The sequence below is a fragment of the Armigeres subalbatus genome, chromosome 2, assembly GCF_024139115.2.
Source record: "Armigeres subalbatus isolate Guangzhou_Male chromosome 2, GZ_Asu_2, whole genome shotgun sequence".
Taxonomy (NCBI): domain Eukaryota; kingdom Metazoa; phylum Arthropoda; class Insecta; order Diptera; family Culicidae; genus Armigeres; species Armigeres subalbatus.
The window spans coordinates 15,467,714-15,489,069 of NC_085140.1; the positions used below are offsets into that span (position 1 = coordinate 15,467,714).

Genomic DNA, 21,356 nt, shown 5'->3' on the forward strand with positions numbered 1-21,356 from the left:
AGTGTTGTGCATTGTCACAAAATTTAACTGTTACAAATCTTGAGCCAATAGTGGCAAACATTCGAAAGTTGTGAATAGATATTCACGAATCGTGTCTAAAATACCTTGTGTGTTGAATATTAAAACCCAGAGTGGTAATTCAAGTGAAACTAGGACATTGGACATTTTGAAAATAGTGAAACTGCAGTGTGTGAATTAACAAAAGGTTGGAAATACCTTTGTAAGCTGTCATCAGAAGTGAACGCGCAGATCCGGCAAAAGGAAACAGAGAAGCAAAGTAGCAGCAAACAACCAGGTGATAGTAAAGTGAACATTTGCGATGGCAAAATCAAAAGCTATGTTCCAATTCGTGGAAAATAAGAACGGAAACTGCCGTTTATGCAAGGAAGCTGACACCAAGGATAATATGGTGTCTTGTGACGATTCTGATAGGTGGTTCCACCTTAGTTGTGTGCAACTTAAGCATACGCCGACAAAAGAAGAGCGATTCCTTTGCGCAAAATGCGAATATCTGGAAAACGAACGAGCGAAATTATTGGACGTAAAAATGAAATTTGATTTAGCGAACCAGCTAAATGAATCGCTGAAAATTCAACAAGATGTGGCAAACAGACGTCAGTCTGAAGGTCCTTTAAATGTGACGAGGCAAGCCTTAATCAAGCTTCCAAAATTTAGTGGAGAGGCTCGTGAATGGCCGAAATTCAAAAGCATTTTTAATGACACATCTGCCGAAGGTAGATTTACCAATCTCGAAAATTTATCAAGATTGGAAGAAGCTCTGTATGGCCAAGCTGCCAAGAGCGTGTCAAATTTGATGATAGGGGCAGCTAATGTTCCTAAAATAATGCAACGGCTTGAAGAAATTTATGGGAGACCGGAGGCTATTTATCAGCAATTATTGAACGAGCTGACAAAACATTGAATCAACCCAAACTCCATACAATCGATATTGCTAACGCATTGGACGATTTGGTTGTGACAATGGAAACATTGGCCAAGCCAGAATTCCTTCATGATTATCGGTTAATTACTGACATAGTATCAAAGCTACCATTTAGTATGCAGATAACATGGACAGAAGCGCTTCAAAGAAATGTCAGTCAGCCAACTCTCCATGATTTGAATAAGTGGCTGCAAACTCACGCAACGACATTACGGAGATTAGCACCACCTACAAGAAAGGAACAAAAGCCCAGAATCAATATTCATAACAATCCTTCAAAAATGCAGTGCAACGTTTGTAAGCATGAGCATCAAACGTTCAAGTGCAACATATTGAAAAACCTCAATGTTGAGCAAAGGCAACAACGAATTCAACAATTGAAACTGTGTTTTTCTTGCCTGAACAAAGGACACGGTAGTAAGTTTTGCAGAAGCAAGCGAGAATGCAAAATAGACGGTTGCAAGGGAATGCACAATCGTTTATTGCATAAATCAGCCGTCGAGAAACCCAAGGAAAATCAAAATCTGGAGAAGGACAAAACTAACAATAATCATCATGGAAATCGGAAATCAACGGTATATTATCAAATAGTACCAGTAACGTTGCAGAATGGAAAACTCTCTTTGGAAACATTCGCTTTCCTTGATCCCGGCTCGTCATTAAGCCTTTTGGATCAATCGGTAGCGGATAAACTTGGGCTCCATGGACGGTCAGACCCACTGGAATTAACCTGGACGCAGAACGTTTCAAAGGAATCACCTAGCCGAAGAGTACAGCTGTGGATACGCGGACATGGAGAAAAACTTATTCAATGAAGGATGTCAGGACCATCGAGAACATTGAACTTCCAACGCAAACATTGGATATTAAACACATGAAGAAGGAGTTCACTTATTTAGCTGATGTTCCAGTTCAGGGATACGTCAACGCCAAGCCCATGATTTTAATTGGCATGGAGCACGCTCATTTGTTGTTGACGACCGACAGAAGGGTAAGTGACGAGAACTCGCCGATGGCAGCGCGTACCAAACTAGGATGGTTGATTTCGGTAAGGTATATAGAGGTGAGCCTTCATATTCTTTTTGCATTAGAGAGCATGAAAGTACAGATTTGAGAGCAATTTTTGAAAATTATTGTTCTACTGAAAACTTTGGAGTCAACGTCGTTAATAAATTACCAAAATCAGCAGAAGTAGAAAGAGCTGAATCAATTATTAAAAATACAATTAAATATGAAAACGGACATTACTCAATAGGATTATTGTGGAAAACTGAAAGTATGAGTTTCCTCCAAGTTTTAATAATGCTTTCAAACGTTTGGAAATGTTGGAGAAGACATTAGCTAGGAAACCAGAGCTAAGAAAATGGGCAATTGAGTCATTTGAAGGATTTGTTAAAAGGGTTATGCCCGTAAGCTTAGCCCACGTGAGCTACTACAGGAACATCCAAACACCTATTATTTACCTCATTTTATTGTGACAAATAAAAACAAAGTCCCACCTAAATCAAGAATTGTTTTTGATGCAGCTGCAGCAGTAGAAGGAGTATCTTTTAACTCAGCACTGCTTTCAGGTCCTGACACAGTAAAATCTTTGTTCGGTGTTTTGCTAAGATTCAGAGAGTTCAAAATCGCTGTTACAGGGGATATACAAGAAATGTTTCAGCAAATAAAAATTGTTATGGAAGATCAGCCTGCACAAAGATACCTTTGGAGACAATGTGAGGCCGATAGGGATCCGAGCGTATATGTGATGGAATCAATGATTTTGGATCAACGTGTTCTCCTGCTTGTGCTCAAGCAGTGAAAAATTATAGTGCACAGCTTTTTAAGGATGATTTTCCAAAGGCTTCTGAGGCTTCTGAAAATAACTTTTATGTTGATGATTATTTGGATAGCTTTGATGAAATTAAAGAAGCATCTGAAGTTGTTCAGGGTGTTATAAATATTCAACAGTATGCTGGATTTCATCTAAGAAGTTTTATTACAAATTCGCAACAGCTTGCCAACGTTATTCCTTCAGAAAGACTTCATGTTTCAGAAATAAAATGGTTCGAGAATAAAGAAATACCAACTGATAAAGTATTGGGTATCTATTGGAATACATCAACTGATTTGATCGAATTTCAATTAAAACTTGATCGATTGGAATTCACAAGGTTGATTACAAAGAGAGAAACTCTCTCGTTTGTAATGAGTATTTACGATCCATTAGGGTTAATTTCGAACTTCACAATTCATGGTAGAATTCTTTTACAAAAATGGCATAAAGAATCTTCTGATTGGGATAGCCAGTTACCAGATAGTTTATCAAATTTTTGGAACTCTTGGATAGATATGCTTAAACTTGTCACCCATTTTAAGATTCCAAGATGTATGACCTTGAAAAATGCATTATTTTATGAATTGCATATGTTCGGAGATGCTTCGGAAAATGCTTTTTGCTGCCGTTGTGTATCTGAAAAGTGTTACTGAAAATGGCACTGATGTGAATATAGTGTCAGCAAAGGCAAGAGTTTCACCGAATAAAATGTTATCTATACCACGTTTAGAGTTGCAAGCAGCAATATTAGGGACAAGATTGTTGAATACCGTAAGGAAAGAATTAAGAATTTCGATTTCAAAATGCGTCATGTGGTCAGATAGCCAAACTGTCCTAGCATGGATTAATAGTCAGCATAGGCGGTATAAGCAATTCGTAGCTCATCGAGTTGCTGAAATCTTAGAAACAACTTCAATGGATCAATGGAGATATATAAAATCATCATTAAACCCTGCTGATGAAGGTACAAAAATTAAAAAGGGAGCATCATTATGGCTCAATGGACCATCATTTTAAGAAAATCAGAAAGTTATTGGCCAAACTGGACAGTAAGTATGGAAACTGATGAAGAGCTGAGAAACTATGTAAACATTCATCAAAGAATACATCCTTACTCTTTTATTCAGGACGATTATTTTTCGGACTGGTGGCGTTTAGTTAAGCGAACTCTAATAATAAAAAAGTTTACCGATTGGGTTAAAATAAAACAGATTTTGATCGTAGCACTAATTATGATGATGTAAAATTGGTTGAAAACGCGATATTCAAAAAGCTCAATGGGATTGTTTCGCGGAGGAAGTAACATTACTGAAAGAAGGTAAAGAAATAGAAAAATCCAGCAACTTACGAAAATTGAGTCCAATGCTTGATAATCATGGAGTACTCAGAGCAAGAGGAAGATTGGAACACGCAAGAAGCATACCCGAATCAGCAAGAAAGCCTATTATATTACCATATGAACATAATATTTCTTTTTAATTGTAAAGACATATCATGAACGGTATTTGCATCAGAATGACAATGTCGTAATTGCAGCTATTCTTCAAAAGTTTTGGATTATTAAACAAGGTCACTTTTTGAAAAAGGTCAAGAAATATTGCCAAGAATGCATTATTGCTAACGCAAAACCAGTACCACCCATGATGGCACCCTTACCAGATTATCGGACCGAATCTTTCTTGTATCCATTTACGCATACTGGAGTGGATTACTTTGGTCCATTTGAAGTTGCAGTAAAACGATCAAGAGAAAAACGTTGGGGTGTGATTTTTTACATGTATGTCTAGTAGAGCAGTTCACATCGAAATGGCTGAGAAGTTAGATACAGATTCTTTTTTGTCTGTTTGCGTAATTTTCAAAAGAGAAGAGGAAAAGTCGAGCAGCTTTACAGCGGTAATGGGACGAACGTTGTTTGAGGTGACAAGGAATTAAAGAACTAATTGTGAATATTGATAAAAGAATGAGAAACGGTGATGCGGCAGCATTAGCCTTAAAATGGACATTCAATCCTCCCGCGGCATCGCATTTTGGCGGAGTATGGGAGAGGCTTATTAGAATCATAAAGTTATCACTATACAAAATGCTGAAGCAGTATGGTAGTCGTTTACCACGACCAGCAATTTTAAGATCTGCTCTGATCCAAGTAGAATTTATTTTAAACTCTCGTCCTTTAACACACATACCAGTAGAAGATATCGACGACGAAATAATGACACCATTTCATATTCTAATTGGTCGTGCTGGAGAATATGTACCACCTTATGATCCAACAGGTTCAAAACTATGGGAAATATTTTTGGGATCGGTGGACGAAAGAGTACCTTCCATTGTTGTTGAAACGAAATAAATGGACTAATCAAATTGAACCTATTAAAGTTGACGATATTGTTGTAATAACTGATGATAAGGCACCTCCTGGAACATGGTTGAAAGGTCGAGTAATCAGTGTTAGAATGGCTAAAGATGGACAAGTAAGATCTGCTGAAATTAAAACATCTAAAGGTATTTATAAAAGGCCAGCCGTCAAAGTGGCAGTTTTAGATGTTCGGAAAATTCAAAAGCCAAAGCCATCTTTAGAAACAAATGATGATTTATTTCAACAAACTCAAAACTTTCAAGGAAGGCATGACACAATTCCACTTTCAGAACCGAAGAAACTAGATTCACCAGATTTAATCCCGAATCAAAATGATCATGAAGAAATGTGCGATCTACGTTCGAATAAAACCATAAGAACAAAAAATCCTAGTAACCTCATAACGTTTATGTTGCTCGTATACATGTTTACATTAATCTTTGGTTTCGAAACTAGAGGATTGATAGCATTTGACTGTGCCAACCCAGAGGTAAACATGACAAGTTACTCGCTTCTTGATGTAGCTTCTTGTATTCCTCAGAAAAGTAATTTGAGTTCAACAGAAATAACAATACAGGTTTTACAAAGGAATGTAAAAGTTTAACTAAAGTTCTTCAATGTAAGGTAATAATTCGAAGGTCCATAAGACATTGTGGCTCATTTTCGCATACTTCAGATTATCAGTATGGATATTCTTACATCGTCAAAGAATTCAATTCAGAGGAATGTACAAAGGTACACGCTTTAGGAATGGTATCGCTGACTCATGACAGACAAATTAATGAGCTGAAGTTAAATTCCACTACAAGGGGTGAAACGCTTATTGTAGGTAGCGTGACTGGAAATTCATGCAACGGAGGCACATATAGTACACCATTCTATACATGGACTGGGGCACTAGTTTATTATGAGTACGAGATTGCTCTATACGATTATATTGCAAATATTGACCTTGAAAATGATCAGATATTTTTGAAAAATGGTTTAATGTGTACGTATTCGATTGGAACATGTCTAGATTCCGAAGAAGGTTATTTGACCTGGAATGTAGACTTGAATCAGTCCTGTGAAACAACTGAATTTGAAGTAATTTATGAAGGACTTGTCAATAAAACTACAAGTTTAGAGGGTAATATAAAGAAAACTCATTCAGTAGTTTACAGCACTATTTCAGAAACGCAAGTATTTTCGATCAAAACACGAGAAGATACTCGCATTTGTGGTTACAACGGATTTACTACTGATCATCCTAGAATTTTAATAATTGAAACACAGAGTATTAGATCTCCATTTACAAGAAAAAGCAAACAGTGGAAAAATTTGGATTTGTTTACTTATTTTAATTCCAAAATTACTCTCGTAGAAAGTTACATTGGTCAATCTTTAAATGATATTTACAATATGGTTATGGCTGAAATGTGTAAATTAGATAAAGTTCTTTTAGAAACTAAGCTTACACTGGCTAGGCTTAACCTTGAATGAATTCGTCAGCAGCATAACGAAGAGAAATGGTTACACAGCAGTAGTCGCTGGCGAAGTTTTGCACGTTTTGGAGTGTAAACCTGTTTACATTACACCAAGATTTACTGAGCAATGTTATCAAGAAATTCCCGTTCTTTACAATAATGTGTCAATGTTTTAGCTCCAGTTACACGCGTTTTACAAACATTAGGAACAGAAATAGAGTGTACTCCTCTACTTCCTGCCAAATTCAAATTTGGGAGCAGATGGTATACCACAGATGGAAGATTACGAGAAACCACTGCGCCAAGTAAACTATCAACTGATATTGTTACCAGCTGGTCATACACGCCATTGCCAAACTTAATGGAGAGTGGGGTTTATGATTCCAACAGTTTGGTCAAAATGAGGAACATGATATATGAACAAGGCGAAAGACGTGTAGCATCTTATGTATTTTATAAAATTTTAGCTGGACAAAATCCTAATACTCAAGGCTTTAGATTTGATGCTTTATTATCTGAGAAAATAATTGATGGTGCAATACATAAGTACTGGAACAAAGTGTTGTCTTGGAGCACATGGTTGGGAAACACTACGTCAACATTCATCGGTATTTACCTATTCGCTCGAGGTTTAAAATTTATTGTTGATACAATCATACATAGTCAGATATTATATGACATCTATGGTTTCAGTTGGAAACTAATAGCATCATTCTGGGACTCATTAACTAATTTTTTGTCGCATAAAAACATTAGAAGGAGACGGTAAACAAAATGGAAAATAATAGATGTTCAGAAGAGAATCAACAACCAAACAATGAAACAGAAGAAACAGAAATGAACCTGTATAGAGGAAATGTGTATCCAAAATCAACACAAATGTCTAGTCCTAAGTAAAAGACAATATCAATATCATTTCATAATAAGTAATAAATCGCTTATCGACAGTTATTATTGTAAATCTAGTAGATTTACGGGGTCCAGAATGTAACGAACGCGAATCAATCAATTTGCATTTCAAACTCAAGTTGTCATTTTCGTTAAGCTATACAGCGCACCGCATGGCATATTGTTAGTTGCAATATGCGCATAGTTGATAATTCTCTGCTACCCGAGACAATTATGTCATAAACTAATCTTCTACGAAGGACCAAGAAAGAGACCCATAAATTGTAACAAAATAGTGACGCACCGATAGTGGCGGCGATAACAAAGTAGAGATAATAAGAAAGGGACCCAAAAGATAATGAGTCAAAATCAGGTAGAATATATTGTACATTCATTTATATATACGGCTTAGCATTAGTAATAAAGTTAGTTCTAGACCACAGTTCTACAGAAAACATACATTCTACATCCGAAAAATCCGTAAGTCACCGGCGTCACACAACCTATCTATGGTTGTCAGAGGCAGGGTTACCACACTTAAATTTTTATTTTTGGCCAAGAAAATCTTTATATCTATATCTCAAGTAAAAAATCTGTATTGCAAATCTGTATCCATCTGAACCAAATAAAAATAGTTTTAAAAAAAGTTAGTTTCTATAAGATAAAGTCCGGAATTACATTGTGGAACTACAAGTCAGACATCAATATTTTGCACATTTCTTTCCAAGGATTACAAACAAAGGAATACAAGCCGCAGTGTTTGTTTTCTAAAGGCTTAATCTTTGAAAGTTCATGAATAAAATATGTTGAGGAACCATTATAGCCAATAAAGAACAAACCTGCCAAAGACCACATGTTCTGTATTTTCAAAATGAGATTTAGTGAATCTCAGAATAGCTTTTCATAAGATTATTTTATAGTAGCATAAAATTATTCAATTCTGAAATCCTCAAGAAATCTGTAAAATCTCACTCGTCATAAGACGAGTTTGTACAATCCCATTGAATTCCACCACTTAATTGTATCTTGACAGATACGTATTTCGACCTCAACAGTAAGGCCGTACAAACAAACTCGTACAAACTCGTCTTATGACAAATGAAGACATTCCACTAAAAAGCTCAAAATAATTTTCTTAACTGTAAAATCTGTATTTTTTCCAACAATCTGTATATCTTTATATGCAGATTCTTGGTCACAGTCTTACCTAAAAAATCTGTGGCAACCCTGGTCAGAGGGCAAAATCTATCTTCCTTCTTGTCGATTTTTTTTACTTTGTGAAATGATTCCGAATAACTCCCATCAGTTGCAAAGCCCCATAAGATCAATAGTTTTGAAATAACCCAATAACAGTTAAATTTTTGGTCCACCTCGTTCGGCAGTGCTGGCAAAATAAACGAGTTTTTGTATATGGTTTGAACAATCAATCTTTGAAGCGTTATAACTTTTTTCGTGGACGTTCCAGCAACGTACCTTCTTCAGCAAAGTTTTTCGGCATCATTTGGGCCATACTTTAACGCAATGTGCCACTTGGTGTACGATGAATTGAAACCTCTAGAAGTAAAAATGCAAAAATATACGTTTTCCCATACTAATTTCCATACAAAATACAAACACGATGCGAATAGCGAGGAAGCAACCAATCGGGCTGTAATTGTGCACAGTTGTTTGGGACTCAAAATGGTTTAAAATAACCTTTGATTTGAAAACATGATAATGACGCCCCACTCTAATATCACATATTATGAACGTTTGGCTGATACTTTCTTATTGGGTTTTACCCACCAATTAATCTTTCCCGTCAAAATTTCGATTCGCTCAATCGCTAATTTAATTTAATTTAAATAAATATAAAAAAAAAAGATTTTTTCTAAGTTTGGCCTAGCATTTGCCCGATTTTGAACCAACATAACACCAATTACTAATTATTAGCAAACCACTATCCCTCGTTCCCTCGTTTGTCGGGTGAAGATCACTGCGTCCAGATTTTAGGACTATTGTGATATACCCTTTTACTGTGAAATACGCAAGTTATCTCAGTAACATGTTTGTCACTGAGATACCTTGGTATCGACTGAACTCAAGATCATCTATTATTGATGAATAGAGATCCTGAGTTACAGTATGTGACTCCCCCATTCTGGCGAGACTAGCTTTATGAAGCCAACCACGTCCTTGGGGGATAAGATCCATATGTCAGCAGGCCCTAAAAAGGGCTTGCTGAGAACTTTGAACCTACGTTGGGTAAGTGCACTGCAATAGCAGAGGATGTGTTCTGATGTTTCTCTCTCCTCGTCACAGAAGCGGCAATTTGAGGTTTGGATTGCTCCGATCTTTTGTAGATAATATCTGCAGGGGCAGTGTCCAGTTATTAGACCGGTGTAGATGTTGAGATCCCTTTTGTTGAGACCTAATAGTTGTTGGGTTTTCTTGGGGTTAATCGTTACGAGCCTTTTGGATTGGCTCGTATGGGGAAGTGCATTCCAGTTTGATGTGATTTGACTGACCATATATTTGTTCAGTTCCATTTTTACAGAGCAGTCTGAGATCCCGCAGAAGGGCTCAGGGCCAATGAACCTTTCATTAGATCCATTCCTGGCTAGCTCATCAGCAATCTCGTTTCCCTCTAGACCCGTATGTCCTGGGATCCAATATAGGTAGACTCGATTGCGTATGGATAAGTTTTCAAAGCCAGAATGCATTCCCACACTAGCTTTGAGTTACAAGTGTAGTTATTAAGCGACATAAGTGCCGCTCGGCTGTCAAAGAAAATACATATTTTGCAAATCTATACTTTCTCCTCAGGCATAATAACACGCATTCTAATATTGCATATATTTCCGCCTGAAATACTGTGGGCCACTGTCCTAAGTGGACAGAAATTTTTGTTGTAGGGCCATAGATTCCGGATCCTGTCAGATTATTCATTTTCGAACCATCTGTGAAGAAATTTATAGAGCCTGTTGGAACGCTGGGTCCACCTCCTTCCCACTCCTGGCGGGAAGGAATGAACACATCGTAAGGTAAGTCATAATTGACTACCGTTTCCATCTAGTCACTACAAATTCCTATTGCGGGATTTATGGCAAATTCATTTAATATGCTGAGGTGACCCGTAAGGTCTCCCGACAGCAGTGTTTTTGTTCTCTTTAACCTTAGAGCACTTTTTTCCGCTTCCAGCTTTATGAATTGATCTAACCGGGGCAGGTGAAGCATTGCGTCTAGGTCCAAAGTGGGTGTACTACGAACTGCACCAGTGATGGCTATGCAAGCGGTGCGTTGGATTTTGTTGAGCTTAGCCCTTGCAGCAGCCTCATTAGTTTTAGGCCACCAGACAAGGGAAGCGTAAGTTGTCCTGGGACGGACAATGGTTTCATATATCCACATGATCATACTTGGTTTTAGGCCCCATCTTTTACCAAGGGTTTTTGAACAAACCCAAAGTGTATTGAGACCTTTCTGCACAACTGATTGGAGATGAGAGTTCCAATTAAGCTTTGCGTCGAGTATGACACCTAGATATTTTACTTCACTTGAATAAACTAATTGTGTTTGATTCAAGAAAAGGGGTTTCAGTTGTACCTTTCTCCGTTTGGTGAAAGGGATAATGGAAGTTTTTGTAGGATTTATGCCTAGTTGATACTTTTGACACCAGGAAAAAGTGTGATTTAGGGCAGATTGCATTCTTTCCACGATAACACTTTCGAATTTGCCTCGTACAATAATGACAACGTCTTCAGCATATCCAACCACTTCGAAGCCTCTTCTCTCTAAGCTGTCTAGAAGCTCATCCACCACCAGTGACCACAACAAAGGAGAAAGCACTCCCTTGTTGCTTTAACAGTAATGTATGAACCGCTAAGCTCAGAGGAGATTTTCCGATTAGCTAGCATAGCATGTACCCAGGTAACAATGCATGGGTCGAATTTTCTCCTCAACATTGCTGACCCTATAGACGAATAAGAAGCGTTATCGAATGCGCCCTCAATATCAAGAAATGCTACAAGAGCAATTTCTTTTGCATTAAGTGTTTTTTCGATTTTTGAACTACCGTATGTAGTGCCGAGATCGTAGATTTTCCACTTTGATAAGCGAATTGGTTTTTGACAAAGGCATTGCTTTTATAAATTTGTGATTTATGTACTCGCATAGTACCTTTTCCATAATTTTGAGCATTACATAGGATAAACTTATCGGCCTGAATGCTTTGGGGTTGGTTTTATCTCTCTTGCCTGCCTTCGGAATGAAGACAGCCTGGATTTGACGCCAATCGTTAGGTATGTGCCCCAAAATCAGACTCGCCTTAAAAATCTCAACCAAGGGTGGAACCAGTGTTTTCTCCTCTTTTTGGATCAACGCTGGAAATATTCCATCCATGCCAGGAGACTTAAATGGCTCGAAAGATCTCACAGCCCTCTCAACCCTGGCCCGAGTGAAAGCTTCCTTTGCAACCTTTATTGCGTCTTTTTAGACCCAGAAACCCATGATTGGATCTCTTGTGGATCTGAGACAGCAATTCCAGTGCCTTGGTCGCCGATGCTCGACTCAGGGATTGAATCAGGGAAGTGGATCTTTAACAATTCGCTCAGTGTATCGCTAGGCTCTACAGTGAGCGAACCATCCGTCTTTCGGAGGCTACCCACACCATTGGAGTGGTCTTTTGAAAGAGTTTTTGAGTCTGGCCACTACGGGTGTATTCTCTATGCTTTCACACATTAGAATCCACGATTTCCGTTTGGCTGACCTTATTTCTTTGTTGTAGTTCGTCAGGGCCTTTCTGTATAGGCTCCAATCGCCGGTTCGCTTAGCACGGTTGAACTCCCTACGCGCAGTTTTCCTAAGCTTCTCAAGAGTTTTATTCCACCATGGAACGTCTCTACTCGAACAAGTTGATTTAGTTGGACAGCTCTCTTGGTAGGCGTTAAGGATTTTGTTTTTAATGGATTTGGACGCATCTTCCAATTGTGTTATGGACTTGATGTGACTTTCTATGATGTACTCTTCGGATCGTAGGATAGCTGAGTAGGATTCCCAATCAGTTTTCTTAGGATCTTTAAACGTTTTTTCCATCGTTAGACCCCCTTCCCATTCGAAGATGATGTGTTTATGGTCTGGCATTGATATTTCTTCAGAAACATGCCAGTTTTTTATTTTATCAGAGATAGACCGACTACATAGAGTCAAGTCCAAAACTTCCTGACGAATGGAGTTTTCAAACGTGGGCTTGTCACCAACATTACAAATGTCAATGATCTTGGAAGAGAGAAACTGTAACAGGTACTCACCTCTGGTGTTTATATTGGTACTTCCCCATACGGTGTGATGTGCATTTGCGTCGCACCCTATGACGAAGGGGATGTTGTGTCGGTGGCTGTAGGCTACGAGCGCAGCTATTTCTGGAGGAGGGATTTCGTCCACGTCACCTGGGAAGTATGCCGAGACCACCAAGATCTCTCTACTCCCTCTGGCGGAAGGTACCTCCATCCTGACCGCTACGATGTCCCTTTTATGAATTCTGAAATTGGAAAGTATTTACAGTTGTTATGTAATAAAATAGCCGCTCTAGGAGAAAGCTGGCTGTCATCATATACCAACTTACATGAGTGTTGTGGAATACCTTGTATTCTGGATTTATTGACCCATGGCTCTTGAATGAGGGCCACGGTTAAATTCTCTTTGGTGAACCTCCGACAGAGCACACCCGTGGCGCTCTCAGCATGGTGGAGGTTCACTTGCAGAACTTTAGTCGCCATTTCCGGGGTTCCCGCTTTTTTCCGGACGACGACTGTCCGGCTTTGGATGTTGCGGATCATCAGGATGTCGTTTGGTATTACAGTCTGGGTTTTCCCTCTTCCCTGTAGCAACCTGGCGCGCCAGTTTCGCCTCTGTGGTCAAACTGTCGCTTTTTGCACCCCCTTTGCCCTGTTTAGATACCTTTGGTTTGGTACCACTAGAGCAGGGGGTCGCATGTAAGCTTCGAGCTTTTCCTTTAGAGGCGGACAGACTAGCCTTTATGGTGCTTTTGGGGTGAGATTTACTAACCTCGCCCGAACCGGAGGCTTCCTCAGATTTCTCTTGGGTCGGCCTTCCAGTCGGATTGGCGGTAGCGGCAGTCGGTTGATCTGTAATCTTCCTTAGTTGGATTTCACCAAATCGGTAGTTGAGGGTGTATTTGGACTTCTTCAACTTTTCCATCGACGCACCCTCTACTGTGAAGATCCATTCAACATGAATATCTTTCAGAATGGATCGTTTCACAATACGCCAATTAGTTGTTGTGATGTCATTTTGGCTTTCTATGAGAGCCTTTATTCGGTCGTCATCATAGCTGGAGCTTTGTGGGAAGAATGCTCGGATCATCTCTGGACGTGGAATCGCCACTTCGTCCATTGCCATCAGCTCTGCACCTTCCCAGGGTTTCATGGATGGGGATATTCTCTTTAACCACTCAGCAGTCTCTTGATCCTTACAGATTAGAACCATGTAACCGGACTTGTAGATGAGGTTGTTGAATTTGGGTTTTATTGGCTCGTTTCGCTGTTGAACTACTCTGAGCAGGAGTGCTTCTTGTAGAAGGTCTAGCTGGGCTGTAGTGAGTTGGACGGTGGGAAAGTCTTTGGGTATTATCCCAACCTTCACACTTTTGGCCATATCACTGTAGCTGATACCAGCTGTTTTCCTCATGGGTGGGTTTTGTTGTCCAGACACGTTTTCTGAGGCGCGCGGTTTGAGGACTGTTGGGCGCGCTCTCTCGGATCCAGATGGTGCTTCACCCTTTTTGTTTGGGGTCCTCTGTGGCGGATTTGTCTGGGTCGTTTCTCGAGCGTTTTGAGGAAGTGGGCTCGCTCTCCTTATTCAGGATTATGGACAAGGCCTCATTCCGGTCTTTTCCCTTCTCCCGGAGAGTTCTAAGCTGCTTCCTCTGCGAGCGTGTGAGTGTGGGGATTTTCTTTCTCGGAGCACCCTTGGCTTCCGTAGAACCCTTGTTATCTTCGGATCCTTTGCTACTTTCTAAAGATTTTTGGGGGTTGATGATGATCCTTATACCATCATCTTCGTTATTTTCCATGTCCAACAGGTTGGAGTCGGTCGATGAGGGGTTGTAGATCTGGATCAGCTTTGTCGAAACATGTGCTGCTCCGGGAGATAGGCGTTGAGGGCAGGATATTTCCATCTTCTCCTGCGAACTACTGAGTAGCTGGTCTTCAGTAAGGCCAAGCTGACTCAGAGTATTCTCCACTTCGCTTTCACACGACTGAGAGAGGCAGTCGTCACCTTGAGGGTTGTTTGTAGAATTTGTACTCATTTTTGGTCCCACGAGTAGCTAGGAAATAAATGTCCGCTGCACCAGTGCCCCGCCGTAGTGCAGTAAGGGCTGCTACTGGGGTGTTCGCCCTGGTGCACCCCAGGCTCCGTTCGCGGTTGAGCATGTTTAGAACCCCTAAACCATTCAGCCCTCGGCACGGGTCGCATGACACCTTGGCATTGGGGTTTATCCATTTTTGCTTTACACGATGGCCATGAATAACAGCCATCGCAACCTTCCTCCTTTACCAGGGACCTGTGGCTCAAGTTCTCAATAGTTTCCCAATCTTTCGGACATGCAACTACAGCGAACCATCATTGCTAGCTCACCACTATACTAAATAGTACTACAACTAAAGAAAACCCAATTACCAAACGGTAATGATCCTTAAAGACAATTGATGAATTAGAGATTATTTTTGAATTTAGAACTGGTTTAACGGAAATTGCTTTCACAACAACGAATGATTAACATTATCTCAATCAATCTTACTAACTCTACAGACTAAATTAGGACCGTATTAGTTGATGGCATTAATTTATTTTTAGATGCTAATATGCACCCATTCTTCCAATAGCAACTACTCTTGAAAAGTGAGTTCGCGTGATGAAGCAGAATTAACGCCTATCCGCAAGCGTCCGTACCAACTTTTAGTTAGAGAACGTGGGAGTGTGAGGAAATGAATTGCTCCGGTATGTAAAGCTGGACTACCACCAAACATCGCTATTGGCGTACCGAAATGGGCGTACGTTGAGTTCAGGGGATGGCAAACGCTCATTTTGATTTCCTTGAACTTGCTGGGTGCTGATAGGTGAAGTGATTTCATATTCAGGCGCTATGTCGCACAGGTACTATAATTTCATTACGTAACCAAATCGCCTCGCAAGAGAATGGGTTCGGATTAGGACATGCAATTACATTTCCCCAGCAGTGTCAATAAACTTTGCTTACTGGTAAATTAATTTACGTACTTTCTTTGCTCGGAAGCTGATTGTTCCGGGTAACGGCTGCCTAATATTAATTTTTTATCATCACGACACTACATAACACTCCCATGAAAAAAAAAACAAAACGAAAGATGGAGATGGGGGTTAATAAGTTTTGAGTGACGTACTTTGTGGATTTTCAAAGTAGATTGTAATATTTTGCCTCACAAACTTGGATTTCGGTTATGCTTAATACTAGCTATTTTATTACGATGAGATAATATTGTTCAAATGCCACGTGGAATTTTCTACCACAAATAAAGAGCAATTTGAGCGAGACCAAATCCAAACGAACAAAGCTCAAACTACGATTAGGTAATGACCAACCGTCCGACCATTCATAATTTATGACGACCAACGAGTCATAAAAAAACATTCCTCCGCCTCCTTGGCAAGGTCAGTTATGTGGATGAATTACTAGGTTCACTAAGATTATGAGCAGAAGGTATAAGCTTGGGGAAGGGACATTGAATGTGATATAAAATAAGAACACTACTTACTTGTGAGCATCGGTAAATGGTATGTGGTTTTCGCCTGTTTTCTTGTTAAATGTCGATAATTGATACAGACGTCCGATGTCTAAAATTGTATCCTTATGTGGTAGATTGGAGCTCCTATAATCTAGCGGGGTGCATTTCACTACAACTACATCTGGCCACACTGTGAGATCACTACCGGCAGTTTCGGCTTATTGTTCGGCCCGGTCGGAACGTTTTCTATTTTTCGCATGATAAGCAATCCATCCAGTACCCTCCCAAACACAACGTGTTTGTAGTCCAGAAAATTACACTTTGCACACGTAATGAAAAACTGACACCCATTAGTGTCCTTCCCGCTGTTCGCCATCGAAAGCAAGCCCGGTGCCTCATGTTTCAACAGAAAGCCTTCATCAGGGAATGTATTGTTACCATAAATGCTCATCACTCCAGTTCCATCGCCCTGTAAAAAAATTAGGAGATCAGACCATTTTACGATTTTCTAAAATTGAAAATTTGTTTACATTCACAAAATCTCCCCCCTGGATCATGAAATCCTTAATCACTCGATGGAAGCTGGAGCCTTTATATCCGATCGGAACACCATCCTTTTTGTACTCGCCGGTGCAAAATTGACGAAAATTTTCACAAGTCTTCGGGACCACGTCCGCAAACAGCTCGAATACCATTCGTCCAATTTCCTATTGAGTAGAAAATTTAAAAGTTTGTTTTCAGTTTTGAGGGAATTAAATTTATGGATTGAACTTGTACTTACTGATGTTCCGACGGTAATGTCCATAAACACCACCGGATTGTTGGGGTGCCGAAGTTGCGACTGCATCTGGTTCCATGTAGGCATGATCTCCCAAAAAAAATCACTAGCTCTGCGACCGGAATGTGCTAACTTTAGAGTTCATTCACAGATTAGTTTCTCTTATGAACTTGTCGAACTTCCGACCCAAATGTTTGTACTTCCGTCCGCGGTGATGATTTGTTTACAAATGCCGTGCCGTTGCGCGCTGCTAAAGTAACCGAAAGTGCGGTTCAACGTTTGCAAAACACATCACGAACGAAGTTTGTCTCATCAAGCACGAACATTGACATTTGATGGTGAGGAGTAGCCCGCTCTCCCGTTTTGTTCTTCCAAAATGTGCCCAGTGGTTTATTCGGAGATGATTCTTCGAACAGAAACCCTCTTTTTGGGCGTATTTTTACGACGTCAATGAGCAAAGGAGCAAAGTTGAGAGAAACACCGTCGGGTCGTGGTCGGGCGCGCGTGGATTTGTTTTGATTGCATGCCCGGTTGTAGTGCAGTGGTGAAATAAAATTATAAGTTCTTTTCAGTTTTCTAATAATAGGCGTAAATCCCAGGGCATAAATAGTGAATAAGTTTGTAAAATTTAACACAAACCTTGCTGAGTGATTGTCGTAAAGTGTAAAGATCTCCAATCCCAGAAGTAGCTCAAAAAAAGGTGCGTACAAAAATCAAAATACCTAAGTTCACATACCGCTTTTTTGTTTACATTTCTGTTATGAATAGATCAGGGTTCAAGCCACTACCCGTTGATCATCAGAAGAAAAATTATTTTTCATATAAAATTTTGAAAAAAGAAATCTCGGGTAAATTAGGTATAAATAATTTCCCGAGAATATGAAAAAAATAAATGCTCAGAAAAAAAATTCGGAGAGGCATTACATGATCCGATGTTGTTTGAATTCTGTTGGAGCACCTCCACGGGAGTCCCCATCTGGGGCCCTATCGCTATTTGCGGGCCCTTTATAGACACCGGAGGTATCTAAACGGGAATGTAAAATAAGAACGCAACTCAAAATTAGCCGTGAGTTTCCAAATTTAGCGCCCCATACTGGGTTGCTAAATTTCCATACAGGGTTGCTATTTTGTGAAACGTCACTTTGGTATTGATAAAAAATGGCAGAAAATTTGTTTTTCTTTTTCAGAACAATTTCGACGTAAATTAAATAAGCAATTGAAATATTTTTTTTTATCTAGTGCCCCAGTTCAACTTCGCGACGTAATTACAGTAATTAATCAACTAGGATGATAAGTGTTTCGCACCAGCGCCCGCTAGAGCCCGAAATATTCATAGATTTTTCGCGAATGAAAATTCTATTGTTTTTATTTTGCAAGTTAATTCGAGGAGGTCTTCCAGGATTCCCTTAGAAAATTCCTTTTGTAATTATTCTGTATGTCCTTCAAGTAGAAGTAGCTCCTCCAGAAATCTATAGAAAGTTTTTTTTTGCTGTAGTTCGTTTAAAAATTGTTGTATTGGAAATTCATCTAGGATCCCTAGAAGATTTTTCCGGGAGTTCCCCAGCAATCTTTGTGTTCTTTCAAGAATCTTTAGCAGTTCTCCCAGAATAGTTTCAGGCTTTCTTCCAGATTCTTTCGGGATTTTTTTGGTATTGGAATTGCCCTATAATTTTTTTGTGGTTCGTTTGAAAACATAGTTTTTTCAAGAGAATTCTTCGGATTCTTCCGGATGCTGTTACAAATGTTTTCCTTCAAAAACTCTGGAAGAATACCTGCAGGATTTTGTCAAGAGATTCCTGTAGGAAAACTGGTGGAAATTTCAGAAGGACTTTCTTCGACTGGAAGTATAAATTCCCGAAGGAAATTTCCAGGATGAAGGAAATCCAGAAGGAATAATGGTGAAAAAATTTACTATGACGGGTCTCCAGTTAGCCTTGCGAGCAAAAGCGTAGAATTGCCCTCCGGAGATGGCGAGCTCTATTCTCGATTTGACAAAGGATGTTTTCGAGTGGGCTCCTTGGGCATAGTTGTTACACAAAATATACATACTCAAGCAATGGCGAGCACAGGAAAGCTTACAATTAATAACTGAGGAAATGCTAATAGAATACTAAGTTGAGCAGCTAGCAAAGTTCCAGTTGGAATATAGAGCCATTGAAGAAGATGATGTCTACTTTTAGCAATGCCCGGTGAGAACTTGATATGTTTACGAAGTCGCTATACCTAAAACAGAAACCACCGGTGAGAAGACGGCGCGCTATCCTAAAATAGCACTCGGGAAGGAGCGCTATTATAAGAATAGCGATGAGGCCTCCCGTGGAGGTGCTCTTAGTAGTCTAATATGGGGCACACACTTGTGGTATTCGTACCATGGTACAAGGCGACAAGAAAATAATTTCAAGGCTATCTTTAATGAAGACAATAATTGGTATGGCACTCATTTCAAGATTTTTGTACCATGGTACGAATACCACAAGTGTCCCCCCCATATAAGTTAGTTAAAATGTAATCTAGTTAATCGTAAGCATTTAAATTGTCCGTACGTGCGTCTTTAATGCTATCACAGATCTGATATGCTCTATGCTGGTTCTATGATAGCCCTATATAGCCGAAAATGCGAAATAAAGTGCTAATGGTTACCTGTGATTGTGTTTGAGACATTTTAAGACATGTTTTGGGCTAAGCAACTTCCGTTGCTGCAACATTTTAGATCGAATGACTCATCAGCCCCATTATGCAATGGCTAAGACATTAGACATAACCGCAAAGTAGACGTAGGACTTTACAACATGCCAACTGTGTGGCCCCAAATGGCAGGAAAAAAATGCGATGACGCCACGGTCAATGCGTTTGCACGCCACGGAGATCTGACAAGAAGAGGCCGTGTCATGGCTTGCTGATCACCAATTGACACGCTGAGGTGTTGATGTATGATCACACGCTGAAAGTAACTTGCTCAAACCCCACATTCCTCTTTTTGTCTCATTTCATTTCATATATTTAGTTTACATCTAAACAGATAACACTGAATCAACAGTTTTACGCCACAATACACGGTTCGAGGCCATCCTCGAATGCGCCCCACGCTCGCCAAGTCGTTTTGCACCTGGTCTGTCCACCTCGCTCGCTACGCTCCACGCCATCTCGTACCTGCCGGATCGGAATCGAACACCATCTTTGCAGGGTTGCTGTCCGGCATTCTTGCAACATGCCCTGCCCATCGTACCCTTCCGGCTTTAGCTACCTTCTGGATACTGGGTTCGCCGTAGAGCTGGGCGAGCTCGTGGTTCATTCTTCGCCGCCACACACCGTCTTCTTGCACACCGCCAAAGATGGTCCTAAGCACCCGTCTCTCGAATACTCCGAGTGTTTGCAAGTCCTCCTCGAGCATTGTCCATGTTTCATGTCCGTAGAGGACAACCGGTCTTATCAGCGTCTTGTACATGACACATTTGGTGGGGTGGCGAACCTTTTTTGACCGCAGTTTCATCTGAAGCCCGTAGTAGGCCCGACTTCCACAGATGATGCGCCTCCGTATTTCTCGACTAACATTGTTATCAACCGTTAGCAAGGATCCAAGGTAGACAAATTCCTCGACCACCTCGAAGGTATCCCCGTCTATCGTAACTCTGCTTCCCAGGCGGGCCATGTCGCCCTCAGTTCCGCCCACAAGCATGTACTTTGTCTTCGAAGCATTCACCACTAGTCCAACTTTTGTTGCTTCACGTTTCAGGCGCGTGTACAGTTCTGCCACCTTTGCAAATGTTTGGCCGACAATGTCCATGTCATCCGCGAAACAAATAAATTGACTGGATCTGTTGAAAATCGTATCCCGGCTGTTACATCCGGCTCTCCGCATGACACCTTCTAGCGCAATGTTGAACAACAGGCACGAAAGTTCATCACCTTGTCTTAGTCCCCGTCGCGAGCTGAAGTGTTCCCCCGAAATCTTCACACAGTTTTGCACGCCATCCACCGTTGCTTTGATCAATCTGGTAAGCTTCGCAGAAAAGCTGTTCTCGTCCATAATTTTCCATAGCTCTACGCGGTCTATACTGTCGTATGCCGCCTTGAAATCAATGAACAAATGGTGCGTTGGGACCTGATATTCACGGAGTTTTTGAAGGATTTGCCGTAGAGTAAAGATCTGGTCTGGTCTGGTGGAAGATGACTTGCGGACCCTTCGTAGACTGCGTTGTTGGCGACGTGTAGCCATGGACCGAGCCGAATGGAGAAGACTCTTATAAGTTAAACGAATTACTATCCTAAATCTATTTTTAAAAAATAACTTTATTCACTTATTAATCCTACTGTCCTAATCCTAAGCTAATCATAAACTGACTA

General features: G+C 40.2%; 2 protein-coding genes across 2 annotated transcripts in view; one reads left to right on the plus strand and one right to left on the minus strand.

Annotated features, from left to right (window-relative positions):
- Positions 1–16,264: 16,264 nt before the first annotated feature.
- LOC134217928 (peptidyl-prolyl cis-trans isomerase H) lies at positions 16,265–17,320 on the minus strand. The gene is made up of 3 exons (XM_062696775.1): positions 17,016–17,320; positions 16,765–16,941; positions 16,265–16,703 (listed from the first exon to the last, which is right to left on the minus strand). The coding sequence occupies exons 1-3, from the start codon at positions 17,097–17,099 to the stop codon at positions 16,410–16,412; spliced, it is 555 nt and encodes a 184-aa protein (XP_062552759.1). The 5' UTR covers positions 17,100–17,320; the 3' UTR covers positions 16,265–16,409.
- A 158-nt stretch (positions 17,321–17,478) lies between these two features.
- LOC134217922 (uncharacterized) overlaps positions 17,479–21,356 on the plus strand; it is a 200,068-nt gene continuing 196,190 nt past the window's right edge. The window contains exon 1 of the mRNA XM_062696769.1: positions 17,479–17,712. The gene's annotated coding sequence lies outside the window, so the exon portion shown is untranslated. The remainder of the gene's footprint in view (positions 17,713–21,356) is intronic.

Excerpts from the sequence above, each read along its gene's own strand:
- LOC134217928 (XM_062696775.1), bottom strand. The coding sequence starts at position 17,099 with ATGCCTACATGGAACCAGATGCAGTCGCAACTTCGGCACCCCAACAAT. Across the intron at positions 16,942-17,015 it reads ACATTACCGTCGGAACATCA|GAAATTGGACGAATGGTATT; the intron begins GTAAGTACAAGT and ends TCTACTCAATAG. Across the intron at positions 16,704-16,764 it reads AGGGGGGAGATTTTGTGAAT|GGCGATGGAACTGGAGTGAT; the intron begins GTAAACAAATTT and ends ATTTTTTTACAG.